The sequence below is a fragment of the Dendrobium catenatum genome, unplaced genomic scaffold (assembly GCF_001605985.2).
Source record: "Dendrobium catenatum unplaced genomic scaffold, ASM160598v2 fragScaff_scaffold_847, whole genome shotgun sequence".
In the NCBI taxonomy this organism is placed as follows: Eukaryota; Viridiplantae; Streptophyta; class Magnoliopsida; order Asparagales; family Orchidaceae; genus Dendrobium; species Dendrobium catenatum.
This window is the reverse complement of record NW_021319309.1, coordinates 6,933,391-6,948,517: the sequence shown is the minus strand read 5'-3', so window position 1 is coordinate 6,948,517 and position 15,127 is coordinate 6,933,391. Positions and strand designations below refer to the sequence as shown.

General features: G+C 32.7%; 1 protein-coding gene across 1 annotated transcript; it reads left to right on the top strand.

The window, feature by feature from the left end:
• Positions 1 to 10,461: 10,461 nt before the first annotated feature.
• LOC110101503 (putative disease resistance protein RGA4) lies at positions 10,462 to 14,913 on the top strand. The gene is made up of 3 exons (XM_020829416.2): positions 10,462 to 10,465; positions 11,477 to 12,063; positions 12,161 to 14,913. The coding sequence occupies exons 1-3, from the start codon at positions 10,462 to 10,464 to the stop codon at positions 14,651 to 14,653; spliced, it is 3,084 nt and encodes a 1,027-aa protein (XP_020685075.2). The 3' UTR covers positions 14,654 to 14,913.
• The last annotated feature ends 214 nt before the right edge of the window (positions 14,914 to 15,127 follow it).

The window sequence follows — 15,127 nt, the reverse complement described above, 5'->3', positions numbered from 1 at the left end:
TCTTATGTCTATTTGTTTGATTCTAGAATGTTGAACAGGATTCTTTAAATTGTAAATAACACTTGTATTATCACAATAAATTGGGATCGTGTTTATTGTAAATCCTAAATTAATCAATTATTATTTCAACCAAAGAACTTGTGTTACACAACTACTTAAGGCAATGTATTCAGCTTAAACCACTAGATATGGCTATAGAATTTAGTTTTCTACTGTACTAAAAAACTAATGAATTTCTTATAAATTGATATATTTTAGATGTACTATTTCAATCAATCCAACAACATGTATAGTTTGAATAAAAATATCCAATAATTTTAAATGAAGAACTGTACTTAGGATACTAAATTCCTAAGTTTTGAGTTCCCAAAAGATATCTTAAAATCTCTTTTACTACTGTTAAATGTGATTCTTTTGGATCAAAGTAAAATCTAATATACAAACAAACACTAAATATTATATCTGGTATGCTTATAGTCAAATAAGGTAATTATATAATTATACCTCTAAATATCTTTTGATCAACAAATTTTCCATTTGGGTCCTTATCTAACTGAATTGAGGAACTCATTGGTGTAGTTACTGATTTAATATTCTCAATTTCATACTTCTTGAGAATTTCTTTAATACACTTTGACTAGTTAAGAAATGTTCCATTTTCATTTTTCTTAATACTAAAACTAAGAAAATTTCTTAGATATCTCATTAAACTCATTTTAAATTCACTACTCGTTATTTTAAAAAAATTATCATAAAGATTTTTATTTATATATCTAAAAATGATATCATCAACATATATCTGAATAATGAGTATATCGTATTATAATTTTTTCAAAAAGAGAGTGGTGAACACACTTCCTTTTATAAAAGATTTCTTTAATATGAAAGTGCTTATTATCTCATACAAAGTCCTAGGTGTCTATTTCAATTCATATAATACCTTTTTCAATTTATATATATGATTAAGAAGTTTTGAATTTTCAAAACCTAGAGGTTTCTCAACATAAACATCCTCTTATATCACACCATTCAAAAAGGAACTCTTGACATCCATTTAAAATAGTTTAAAACCTTTGAAACAGGCAAAGGCTAACAAACCCTAATTGATTCAAGTCTAGCTATAGTGGCAAAAGTTTCTACAAAATTAATACCTTTAATTTGATTATATCCCTTAGCCACCAATCTAGTCTTATTCTAATCACAAATCCTAAATAATTCAATTTATTTTTAAACACTCACTTAGTTCCAACTACACTTTGATCATTTGACCTTTTAATCAATTCTCAAACTTTATTTCTTATAAATTGATTCAACTCCTATTGCATTGACAAAATTTAAAAATTATTTGAAAGTGTATAATTAATATTTGTGGGTTCAATCATAGAAATAAAGGTAGAATAGTCAACCTCTTTGCTAAGTCATTTCCTAGCCCTAACACCCTTACTAGGTTCACCTAAAGTCAATTCCTTAGAGCTATTTAAAAAAAAAAAAACTATTCTCTAGGCAAAGGTTTTTCTTTCTCCAGATTTTCTTATAAGTTTATCTTCTCAATCCTTTGGGAGTTATTTTCTATATGATTCTCTTCCAAACTTAGCTCTTCCAAAATGTTAGATTTACCAAATACAATATGTGTGGTCTCCTCAACTACCAATGTTTTTTTGCTAAACACTATATGATTTTCTAACACTAGAGTATCTAAGAAAAATTCCTTCATCTAATTTTGGATCAAATGTTCCTAAATGAGATTTTTCATTATTATACATGAACACCTTACATAGAAAATATGTGAATGTGACAAATTTGGTATTATCCCCTTAAGAAGCTTATAGGGTATTTTATTCAATTTTGATTTAATATTCATCCTATTCAAAACATAACAAGTTGTACTAACTGCTTTAGCCCAAAAATATTTTGCAAGAAAATATTCTATCAACAGGGCTCAAGCAACTTTAATTAATATTTTATTCTTTCTTTTTACTATCCCATTTTGCTGAGGGTTCCTAGGTGCAAAAAAAATTATGATAAATTCAATTTTTTTACAAAAATCTTCAAATATTTTATTTTCAAATTCACCACCATGATCACTTTGAATTATTAAAATTTCACATCCTAGTTTCTTTTGAAAGTACGAGATGCACTAAGAGGGGATGGTTAATTAGATATTTAAAAACTTCTTTAATAAAAAGAAATTTCTTTTTACAACACTATGGGGAAGCGAAATACATTCATAATAAAAAATAAATTATTAATTTCACCCACGTAGTTAATCACAATAAAAATAAATGTATAAATAAAATGCGGAAATAATAAAAGAAAGAACACACAAAATTTATAATGGTTCGGTCAAAACTTGACCTACGTCCACTCCCTGGTGGCATCCTCCAAGAATTACAGTAAACCTTTAGTGATTCTCCTTTAGCCCCACAGCTAGGCGGAGAAGCCCTTACAAAATTACTTCCACCTTCCCCGGTGCGGCGGAGGAGCGGGATCCTTTGGCACCAAAGAGATCTTCTTCTTCCCAAAACATCCCTCAAGATGAACCTTGAATAGGATGGTACTGAGGTGCAAGCTCGCCAGAGCAACCATGTGAAATCTTCTACACACTCTCTTGAAATCCCCTCCAATGATCTTATCCCTCTCTCAAACTCCACTCTTTCCTCTCTCCCTTTCAAGTCATCTCTTCAAGTTTTCTCCAAAAGAACAAAGACACAATGGAAGCCAAATGATTCCTATAAAGTCTTATGTGAGTGCTTAAATAGAGGGCTAAAAAAATCTTTAAAAACTCAATTCAGTTCAAAGATCGTACCGTACGATCGCAAGATCGTCCAGTATGATGTGCAAAAATTGATCTATTTCAACTGTATAATCACCACTTAGTACTGTATGAACATTTCAATTTACCTGTTCTTACTGTATGATGTTCAGTTAGTACTGCACGAACTATTTAATAAAAATACAGTTCATCCAAGACAAAGCATGGGTGGTCAAAATCATTTCTATTGATGGTATAGTACAACATAGTTTGTACAGTATAATCAAAATATCAAAATTAATCTGTTTTGATTGAATAATCACAGGAATAAATTAGACAATATTTTAAACATCGTACAATAAGATAATGATCGTACAGTATGATTGGAATAACATTTCAAATTCAATTTTTTTTCTAATTTAATGGACGGTGGGCTTTCTAATTATAACAGATCATCTAATACGATATGGTGTTCATAATATATGATTAGTTATACTAAAAATAATTTTTTTTAGTAAAATAAAATATTTTAATTAATTTTTGTTACACTAGATCATATAGTATGATCCAGATTGTATAGTACGGTATACAAAAAAATTAAAATATTTAAAATTATTTTTTGGTCCCCTTGCGTATGTACACAATCACCAATCTAATATATATCATTACAAGACTTAACTCATGAAATGAAAATTAAAGACTCATTTAATACAGCTAATTTTACATAATCATGAGTCTTGAATCTTCATAGAATGGTGCACGGTGTACCTAAAATATTAGTCAACGCACAAATAAATATGGACTATAAATAGTAGGAGAAATAAAGGATTAATCAATATTATTTATTATCATCAAAATTATAAACTCGAAAGCCAGAGTTGCAACATCTTTTAAAACCAAGTCAAAAAGTTTCTAAATTTCTCAAATGATTCACTCTTATAAAATAAAAATTTAACCCAAGTGAATCTAAAAAATTCATTAACAATCATAAACCTGTATACCTTTCCTCCTAGACTTATAGTACCAACAAGTCAAAAAAGATCTATATGAATAATCTCTAATGGTTTATTAGTTCTAAGATTCTTAGTGGGATGAAATTAAGATTTCACCTTTTTTTGTTGACATGCATCACAAAGGTGATCCTTAGTAAAATTTAGTTTTGGGATATCTCAAACAAGTTTTTTTTGGATAATTTTTCTAAGGTTTTTCATGCTAGCATGAAAAAGCATCCTATATTATAATCATGATTCATCAAAAATTATTTTTAAAACTCTTACAAGGCCTTGTAAAAGAGCGTTTCTATAAAATAATTACATGTTAGTCTTGAGAATCTAAATAAGTTTGGTTTTTCCTTTCGGCAAAATTAAACTAGATGCATGTATGATATGATTTTTTTATGCATCTTATGTCTCCACACTAAGTGAGTTTTACTATGAATAATATAAGTGTGTGAAATATGCTCAATCATTTCACAAGTAAAACACTTAACTCTAGGAAAAAGATATTTTAATCTCCGATAATAAAGTTATGTCTTCACAGGTTTTAATATTTTTGACTTTAAAATAGAATTATTAAAATATTTAAGTTTAGAGGGGATCCTATTCTCCTCAAGAGATTTTACTATCACTCTAAGAAATGAGTTTGCGTTTTCTAATACAATATTATCAAATTTTAAATAGTGCTATCTACTTTCAGATTTATCTTTAAAAGTTTTAAATTCTTTTTTCAATTAAGTTTAGGATGATTTTAATAATTCATTTTGATTATTCAAATCATCAAATTCATCAAATAAACTCATGTGATTATTATCAATATGTGCGTAATCTTTTCTAAGGATTTCAAGCTTTTTCTATAACTCTAGGAAATCTAAATTCAACTTACCATGCATTTTTTTGAGTTTTCTATATGTCATATGAGTTCTTTTAAAAACTTCTAGTAATTCATTATAACTTAAGTCACATACGTCTTCATAATCTAACTGATCAAGATTATCTACCATTAAGCACATATTGGTGTCTTCTTCTTTCTTTTCTATTTTTGATGAATCTGAAGCTGAGTATGCCCAAAAAGCTCACTAAAATTTCTTCTTTTCCTTCCTCGCAATTGTTTTCTCTTCCACATTCTCTTTGCTAAGAGTGACTTTAACATTAAGGCTAACCAATTTGACATGTCCAAGTTTCCAGCATTCATAGCAAATAATATCATTAGAAACCTTAACATTCTTGTAGAACTTACCTTTATTCCACTATTGGTGTCTCTTTTGCTTCCTCTTTAGAAAACTTCTAAATTGCCTGGTCATTAAGGTAATATTATCTTCATCCTCAAGTGATGACTGATCACTCTCCTAGTCATCCACTTTCAAAGCTATATTCTTCGCCTTTTGCTTTTCTCCTGTATCAATCTATTTTTGAGTCACTCCTTGCTAGTAAAATATTAGTGATCCAAGAAGATTGTTAATAAAATATATATTTAATTCCTTAGACAATGTAATAGCAGTTCTTTTAGCAACATAAGTCATAGGCAAACAACAAAGTATTTTATTAATCATTTCAACATTCGTTAGTTTCCTATCTAATGCATGCAAAGAAGTAACTATTTGAGTGAAAAGTGTATACATGTTAGAAATGGATTGATTTGATTTCATACCAAATAATTCATAATCATATAATAAAATATCTAATCTAGATTATTTCATTCCATTAGTTCCTGCATATGTTATACAAAGTTTGGCCCAAATTTCTTTTCAAGTTTTGCAAGTAGAAACACACATGTAATCTTCTTATTTTAGTGCAGAAAAGAAACTATTTAAATATTTCGCATTTAACTGAGCTAATTCACATTCTTCTACAATCTAGTCAGTAAACGGTGTTTCAGTTCTAATGCCATTTTGTAGTCTAGTTGGCTAGGGTATCCATCTTGTAATAAGATCCACATGTGATAGTCAAGCGATTGAAGAAAAGTAGACATATGTGTTTTCTAAAAATTGAAAGGGATATTATTAAATAATGGAAGTCTAGTGATCGAATATCCTTCATGTGTGTTACGATTTCCAAAATTAGTCATTATCATTTTTAAAAAGTAGTCTAAATTTTAAGTTTTGAAATAAATCTCTAATACCACTTGTAAAGTCTATATAGGTTGTTAAACCTATACAAATGTCCCAAGATTAACTAAGAGGGAGGGTGAATTAGTAATTTAATAGTTCTCTTAAAAAAAAACTAGTTTTATATGTTTTATGCAAAATAAGTTTTAAACCATAAAAAGTAAGATACTGAAAAATAAAAGGGTGGAAATAAAAATAAACACAAAGATTTATAGTGGTTCGGTTCAAGAAGCTCTACGTTCATTCGGTTCAAGAAGCTCTATGTTCATTCCTTGAAGACTTCCTCTTCAGGTATTGTACTATTATCAAAGTGATTCTCTTTTTGCCCCCACATCAAGGCAGATAAGCCTTTACAATTTTTCTCTCTTCCATCAATCCCCGGTGTGATAGAGTACCATCATCCTTTTACACCTCCAAGTGTTGGCAGAGTATCATCATACTTTCATATCATCCAACTGTTGGTAGAATACCATCATCCTTTCATATCCTATAAGTGTCGGTAGAGTACCAAATCTTGTTCAAAGATCTTCTCTCGAGCAACTAGAAAGAAGAAATAAAGAAAAATTAGTAACTAAAATATAAAAAAGATTCTTACCTTTGAGTAACCTTATGAATTCTTCACACTCTACTTGCAAGAACTCTCTCACAAACACTTTCCCAAAACACTCTTTCACTTACTCTTAAGGAAAATACGAAGAACAGAAAGTCCAAGTTAGTTTTTAAGGACTTTTCATATGAAAGACGTGAAAAATTGTTCATTAAATTGAAAATTACCATTTTGAGCGTATACGATTATATATTACGATCGTAATTTCTATGTATGAATAATTTAAAAACTGCTACGAACCTGAACAAAATATTTTCGTATGCGATAATCATCCAGTATGAACCATGTTCGTACTGTACAAATTGTTAAGAAAATTTTTCTGATTTGTTGGGACGAAAAGATACTTCATATTTTCGTACTCTGGACGTCGTTAGTACGAACAAGACATCGTATAGTATGTTCCCTTCAAAATACATTGGCATTCGTTCAAAAAAAAAAAAAAAAGGTTCCCCAATTTTTCTTACTATGGATGTCATCTATATGAACAAGACATTATACAGTATGATCCATTTAAAAAAATTTGGCGTTCGTTTGGACGAAGAGGTTCCCCATATTTTCATACTATGGACGTCATCTGTACGAACATGACATCGTACGGTATAATCAGTTTAGAAAAATTTGAGATTCGTTGGGATGAAACAGGACCCGTTCTTTTTGTACTCTGAACGTCGTCTATATGAAGGTGACTTCGTATAGTATAATTAGTACTAAGAAAAAAAAAATTACACATTTCTTCTCGTAGGAGGAAATAATTGAACAAATTGTCCCATACGAAATGAAATCATACAATACGATTAGTTTAAAAAATTACAAATTTAAACTCCTCCAGTGTGTGTGTGCACGGTTACTCAATTACAATCACACACTCTCATACTTAAAAAAAGTGAAAAATACAAACTCCTTATTCAGTAAATCGAAATCTAATTTGATTTGAAGTCTTCAATAATCTAGAGTAAGATTTCCTTGAAATGTTAGTGCACACAAACAACAAAAACACTATATCCAATATATGTTGGGAGAAACAATAATTAAAATAATAAGATTTGCAATCACCAAAAATACATATGTTGCAATAATCTCAACAGTCAAACAATTAAGTTGCAACAATCTCAACAATGCTCTAATATTAACATAATATGATGATTATTCAATAAGTTTTATACTGATTGTCGATCATTGAATGTCACTCTCCATTTTTCTTATCCAGGACTTGGGGTCTAACAACAACATTGCATGTTTATAATGTTCAAAAAAAAAAATTACAAATTTATTTTAAAGTAACTCCTAAAAATATTAAAACAAATGTGTAAAAACATTTTTCTAAAAACAAAAGTTTCTAAAAACAGAAATTACATTAAAGCAAATTTGTTTTAATGTTTTAAGGAATTATTTATAAAAATGTTTGTTTTAAGGTTTTTAGGAATTTGTGAAAATGTGAAGGATTATGTTATTGATGGAGTTTGTAATCTGAATAATCATTTTCCTCCTCATGTTTGTCAGCTGATTTCGTCCATCCCTATTATGGATTACCCTTGAATGGAGATGGGACACCTAATTTTAGAACTTTTAGAATGCTTTTCTTCTCTTATTTCACAAAGGTTGCTTGGCACAAGTTCATTTGGCATAAGTGATTGCCTCTAAGGTTCTCTTCTTTTGCATGGTTAGCTGTTCTTAATGGCCTCAAAAAAGCTGAAGTGCTTGCAAAAAGGAATATTTTGATTCATCACATTTGTCCATTATGCTCTAAGGAAGAGGAATTTATCATTCATCTACTATTCCAATGTGATTTTTCTTTCCAGATTTTAGTTTATCTTCTGCCAGACGTGGAGGGTTTTTTTTCAGGACCACTTTCCTCCAACTGTTCGAATTTTTTGATGATGTTCAACAGTTTTTTTTTTTTTTTTGGGAAAATTTGGGCACAGCCCTTCTATTAATCAAACTGATTACAGGTGTGAAGAAATGCTAAAGCCTTAAGGCTGGCTTGAATAAGCCCAAAAATAAAAGAAAACCAAAATTACAAGTAAATGGCTAAAAAAAACCATCAGAAATATACTAAAATAAAAACTGCGAAAAAGACCACCGCCAGATCCAGCGAACTACCACCAAATTTCTTGAACAAAAGCACAGCTTCAGAATTTTCAAATGAACTAGATGATTTTATGCCTGAGAATAATATACGAAGAAACAAGCAGGATATCTTCAATATGATGCAGATAATAACCATAACCTGCAAAAAATCTTCAAAAAACAATCAGTGAAAGCATTCCACCAGTAACTCCATCTCCTGAAATGGAAACTACTCATCAGCAGCCAAAAACAGAACTGGTATAAGAACATGCCCCTGGCCCAGAATCAGTTTGGACTCAGAGAAATGTGATACATTCGAAGAAACCAACAATCCCTGGTTGCCCCAAAGGCCATCCAAGGGATCAGCAGCAAGGGGCATCATCATTGTCCAGACTGGCCACAAAATTGCTGCAAAATAAGACATCGCATCCCATCTAGATCCATACTTATAACCTTTCTAGCAATCCATAGGAGTTCTTCCATTCAAGCACTTTCTCAAACACCACTTTTTTAATGGACAAGACGAGTGTAGTAGAGCTATTCGAAATACCTCCAAACCTTCTAGAGTTCCTCTCCTTCCAGAGATAATAAGTAATACAGCACACCGTGAATTTGTAAAAATTTTTCAAAGCAGAATTTCCTTTGTATTTCGAGTTCACCCAAACAAACAGGTGAAGCAGAGAAGGTCTTAACAGTAATTCTTAGTGTCTGGCATGGCAGTAATGAGAACTGTAAAGCAGTATGAGCATTCAAAGAACATATGCGTAATTGATTCATCAAAAATATGACATAAAGAGCATTTACTGGGCACATTAATCTACCTAATGCGAAGAGCATCAGCTGTCTTAAGCCCCCTACTAAAGCCAGCCAAACAAACACATTGTGCTTAAGACAGCTACCTTTGTGCCACACATTTTTGAACCAGTTACAATCAGATAAGCCACTATAAAACTCATGGACATAATCTTTGAATTTTGATACAGATTTATCTTTCCACATTAGATTAGGCTCATTGCTTAATCCATGTGACATGACAAATAAAACCTTCAATTGCTCAGGTAGGAAATTCGGTAAATTCCACATAGAATCATAATAAAAAGAGCCCAATTTTTTCTCCTGTACAGAAATTGCTTCTCCCATATAATCTTTTAAAGTCATTTCATAACACCAGTGATCCCAGGTCAGTGAAATAGGGCAGTAAGCATTAATCTTGAAATGAAAAAAATCCTTAGCTTCAGTAGAAGTTTTACACATAGATTTCCAGAATTTTGAAGCAGTCATAGGAGGAGGCCGCCAAGGAGAGATATATTTGCTAGTCAACCAATTGGAGAGGGGAGAAGTGCTGTTATACATCCTGAGTATGACAGCACAGTTATATGCAAATTGTATGGCATTAACAGAGGGAATCCCCAACCCACCCTTGTTCTTGGGCTGACATATAGTATCCCAAGATATCATGTGCAATGTTCTAGAATGATTTGAATCTCCAAAGAAAAGAAATCTAGAGCTAACCTTGTTAAAGTGCTTACACACCTGTTTAGGCAAAATCGAACCACGAATCCAGTACCCAATGGTGTTTTGAATAGTGAACTTTAAGTACTGTAAGCGCACAGCAAACGACAACAAGTTAGCCTTCCATCCGTTCATCTTATGAGTGATGCAGTCCATAAGTGGAAGAAAATCTTCTACTTTAAGCCTATTGAAAGACAACGGGATCCCTAGGTAAGAGATTTTATTTGTAATGTTATAGATTGATAGGATCTGGCAAATGACTTGTTGATTAGTTTGATGCTTGGGGAACATAATAGCACTTTTTTCGCAATTGATATGCAAGCCAGTAGAATTACCAAAATCTCTGAGAATATTTGCCAGATTTTGACAGTTACTTAAAGAAGCCTCCCCAAAAACAAGCACGTCATCAGCGTATAAAAGATGGGTAAGATTGAAATTATCTACATTGATACCAATGAATCCCCTCTCCTTTAATAAATTAGAAAATGCATCCATAACAAGACAGAAAAGATAAGGACTGAGAGGGAAACCGCTATATTTAATATTTACTATAGTGTGAAAATAAATATTATTATGTAAAAGTTAATTTTTAATATTATGTTTAACTTATTAACTTTTAGCTAAATTTATTATTATTTGAAAAAAAAATTGTATTTAATATTATTTGAAAATTATTAAAATTTAATTAACTTTCAGCTATATTAATATTATGAGAAACATAGGAATAATAAATTATGTTCCACCTATATTTAATATTATGTAAAAATTATTAAATAATATTAAATATTATTATATATATCAATCTTGAAACTCATTATCAAGAACCATAATGTTCTTGGTAATAGATAATTCTTTGCTTTGTTGCCCTCTTTTTCGAAATGAAATTTATAATAGTCATCGTCTCATTTTTTAAGTCAAGTCAAAGCAAATAAAATTAAGCCTATTCTACTCAAATTGAGGATGCATAAGATTTCATTTGTATTAAATTAAGTTAAATTAAGCCAGTTCAACTCGAATTAAATTAGCTCAAATATAATTAAATTGAATTTCATTCAGTTGGTCTTATTCAATCATGTAGCACTAATTTCGACCAAATTGTTTTCGACTAAATCAAATTTATTTCAAATTAATTAAGTCAATTTGATCCCAATTTTAACACTCCCATAAATATCCAAAGCAATCATTTGTGAATCACACATTTATTATATGATGATTTATTTAAAAAAAAAAACAAATTTAGTCAATTATACTACATAAAAAGCATTCATTTAGAGCTATTAGAGACTATCTAATCTTATATCTTCCAATCTCTGTTTTACTTGTTGGTGGTTCCACTACGCAGCAGCTTACTGTTTGAGTTATTACGACTACGCGGCAGCTTCTGTCCTCCCATCAAAATAAAACTTCCCATTTATTTTACATTTTCTTATTTCAGAACGGAGACTTTGGGTCGGCAACTTACAACTGCAGGGAAGCTTCTCACTTGTTCTCCGTTTACTCGACTTACGGAGACTTTCAGTCGTCGGCAAAGCGGCAGCTTTGCCATCTCTCTCAGTTTACTTGACTTACAGAGACTTTCAGTCGTCGGCTACGAGGCAGATTCGCCTTCTCTCTACGCTGGACGTGGCCATTTGCGGCTTAAATTCTTTCTCATCCGATCTCTGTATCAGTTGTTCTGCTCTCTCTACCTCAATCGTCGCTGCGATGGAGGGATATTTTGCTGGTCCAATCATGGATAAGATCATCAACACTTGCTTTGAATACCTTGAAGACTACCTTAAAGATCAAGTCGGATGGCAGACGGGCCTGAAGAAGGAACTGGAAAGGCTGCGAGAGAACCACCCCAAAATCCAAGCTGTCGTCTTTGCCGCTAACCAAGCACAAATCAGCGATCAGAACCCTACTTTCAACAAATGGATATGGCAGCTGCGAGATGCTATTGATGAGGCAGATGATGTGCTCGATGAGTTTGAGTACATGAAGCATAAACAACAGCTCATCAAAAACACTGAAGAAACAAAGGTGCGTTCGGCCACCGTGTGCTTCCTATTTGATTCTGCTGGCGAATATATTTATTTATTTATTTATTTGATAATCTATTTCTAATTAATTTGGCCAGAAAAGAAAGTTCGTGAGCTTCCTATTTGAAAGTCCTCGTAAAATTTTCAAAATTGGCGAACGTGTTCTCAAAATGGATCCCAACTTGAAGCGACTGGAGGACGCTGTGCAGAAACTTGATAAAGTTTCGGCTGATGTTACTACTTTCCTTTATCTTTTAAACAGCGCGAAGCAGGAACAGAAGGAGCAGGAGGTTGATTTCTACAAAACACGTGAAACAGGATCTTTGCCTAAAAATGATCTCATCGGGCGGAGCAAGGAGAAGGAGCTTGTTATGGAGTGGCTGAGGAATCCATCAAATGACTATCAAACAACTGATTTGTACAGAAACATTTCTCAGCTATGCATAGTGGGCCATGGTGGTATGGGGAAGACAACCCTCTTGCAACATGTTTATAAAGATGAAATTACAAAGGAATTTGATCGTCAAATGTGGGTTTGTGTTTCCAACAACTTTGATGTGAAGAAACTCATTGCAGATATGTTGCAATCTCTTAAGATGGAGAGGCCTCGTTGTGACACACTTGATGCACTTCAAAATAGTCTTCGGACTGAGATTATGTCCCAAAAGTTCTTACTTGTGCTGGATGATATTTGGGAGGAGGATGAGGAGAAAGATAAAAGGAAATGGGAGGATGTGCTCGCCCCTCTAGCTTTTGGGGGTTTTGGTAGTAAGATTCTGGTAACAACTCGAACGGACTCAATTGCACTGATGTTTGCAAAGGTAATTAAAAAGAAGAAAGAAATAGTTAAATTAGAGGGCCTAGAGGAAGATGAGTGTTTGCAGCTCCTCAACTCTCATGCATTTGCTGGTGTAGAGAACCCCTCTGATGATGATCATAAAAAATTAAGAGCCATTGCTGGAGAGATAGTTAAAAAGCTTTCAAGATCTCCGTTGGCAGCTAAGGTCATTGGTGGTGTTCTGAATGACCACTTGGATGAAAGGCATTGGAGGACTGTTCTAGAAAGCAATTTATTGGATCAGAATTCTATCCATTCCATCTTAAGACTGAGCTATATAGTTCTCCCAAATCATCTACGAAATTGTTTTGCATTTTGTTGTATGTTCCCAGAAGATCATCCGTATGATAAAGATGATTTAGTCCGAATGTGGATTGCATTGGGTTTCATTCAGCCATCTTCTAATCAAAGAGAGACAATGGAGGATATCGGAGGAAGGTATTTTGATGTTTTAGTCAAAAAAGCTTTATTTGACGAGGTCGGAGATGACTACAAGATGCATGATTTAATACATGAGTCAGCATCTAAATTTTTTGCACAGGTATGCAGTAAACTTGTGGATGATGAAGTTTCATCTCTCAAAATTCCTGAGACTCTTCGACACTTGTTTTTTCGAACTACAAATCCAAACATCTTAAAAAAGATTGAGAAGTTTAAACATTTGCGCTCTCTTTTCTTGTTCTATGAAGATTCTAATCCGGAGGATATTTACAGTGCACTTATTGAAATGTTCAAAGCATCGCAAAGCCTGCGCTTATTATACTTACTGTCTCCAGAGGACTTGGAAATAATACCTGAGGAGATTGGAAATTTGATACATCTTCGATACTTAGGAATTAATTGTCATAATTTGACTATGCTGCCAAGATCTCTAAGTAATCTCTATCACTTGCAATACATAATCTATGGTAAGTATCATAATGATGCTGATTTTTTACCAAGTGACATTAATAACCTTTCTAACTTGCGTTACATGGACAATAATTGTATTTCATCGATATGTGGGATTGGGAAGCTAAAGTATCTTACAGAACTGAATAATTTTGTTGTTAGAGATGGGAGTGGTTATAGAATTGGGGAGCTGGAGAATATGAATGATCTTCGCATTTTAGGAATCTACAACCTTGAAAATGTTAAGGATGCCGAGGAGGCTTGTAGCGCCAAATTATGTGAAAAGAGGAGGCTCACAAATTTAACCTTAGAGTGGAAAAACACTGATTTGAGGAACATCAATTTATATGAGAAAGTGCTCGACAACCTTCAGCCACCAAAATGTCTAAGGGATCTGGAGATAGATAGCTACATGGGTGCAAGGTCTGCTATATGGATGAACAACGTCAATCTTATCTCCAATCTAGAGGTAATCGAATTGAGAGAATGCTTGGAGTGGGAAACTCTTCCACCTTTTGGGCAACTTCCCTTCCTCAAGTCACTGAAACTTGAAAACATGCCGAAAGTAAAATGGCTCCAAAGTAAATATAATGGGAATGATAAATACCGTACCTTTCCATTGCTAGAGGATTGGTTTGAGCTGCTGAAGATGGATGTTGAAGATGGATGTTTGTTTCCTTGCTTAATTGAACTGGATCTATATCACGTTCCTATGCTTCGGGAATTACCGAACCTTCCTCCCTCTTTGAAACGTCTAACAATATGGGGATGTCATCCAGAGTTATATGAGCGCTATCGAAAGGTTGGAGGCTCCGATCGGCACAAGATTGCTCACATTCCGAATATCTATGTTCATCCCTGATAATAGGTCCAACCACTTTGGTATATATCAAGTGTGAAGAATGCAATGTCAGCATGAACAAGTTTGTATCACTTGATCGATGTACGCTTATGTATTATTAGCAGAAACAAATTAAAGTCTGATGTATTAGCTGCTTGTCCACGTGTAAACACATCATTGGTTATGTGTCTCTTATATCTGTTCTCCTAAAGGCCTATATAATAGGCTACTGTATCATAGTTTAGGATATAGAATAATATTTCGTTCTGTAGCTTTACTCTCGGTTCTTTGTCTTCTTCCTCAAGTGTCATTACTTTCTACATGGTATCAGATTAAGGTACCGATCCTCTTCTTTCTTGCCATGTCTCAATCGCTCTCCTCCGCGGCGAATACCCATCGGACTTTCACCGGTACCACTGAAGCAGAACCCGTCATCCCGACGACGCTGAAGTTCTTGGTGTCTCACATCAAGAACATCGTCTCTCTCCAACTTAC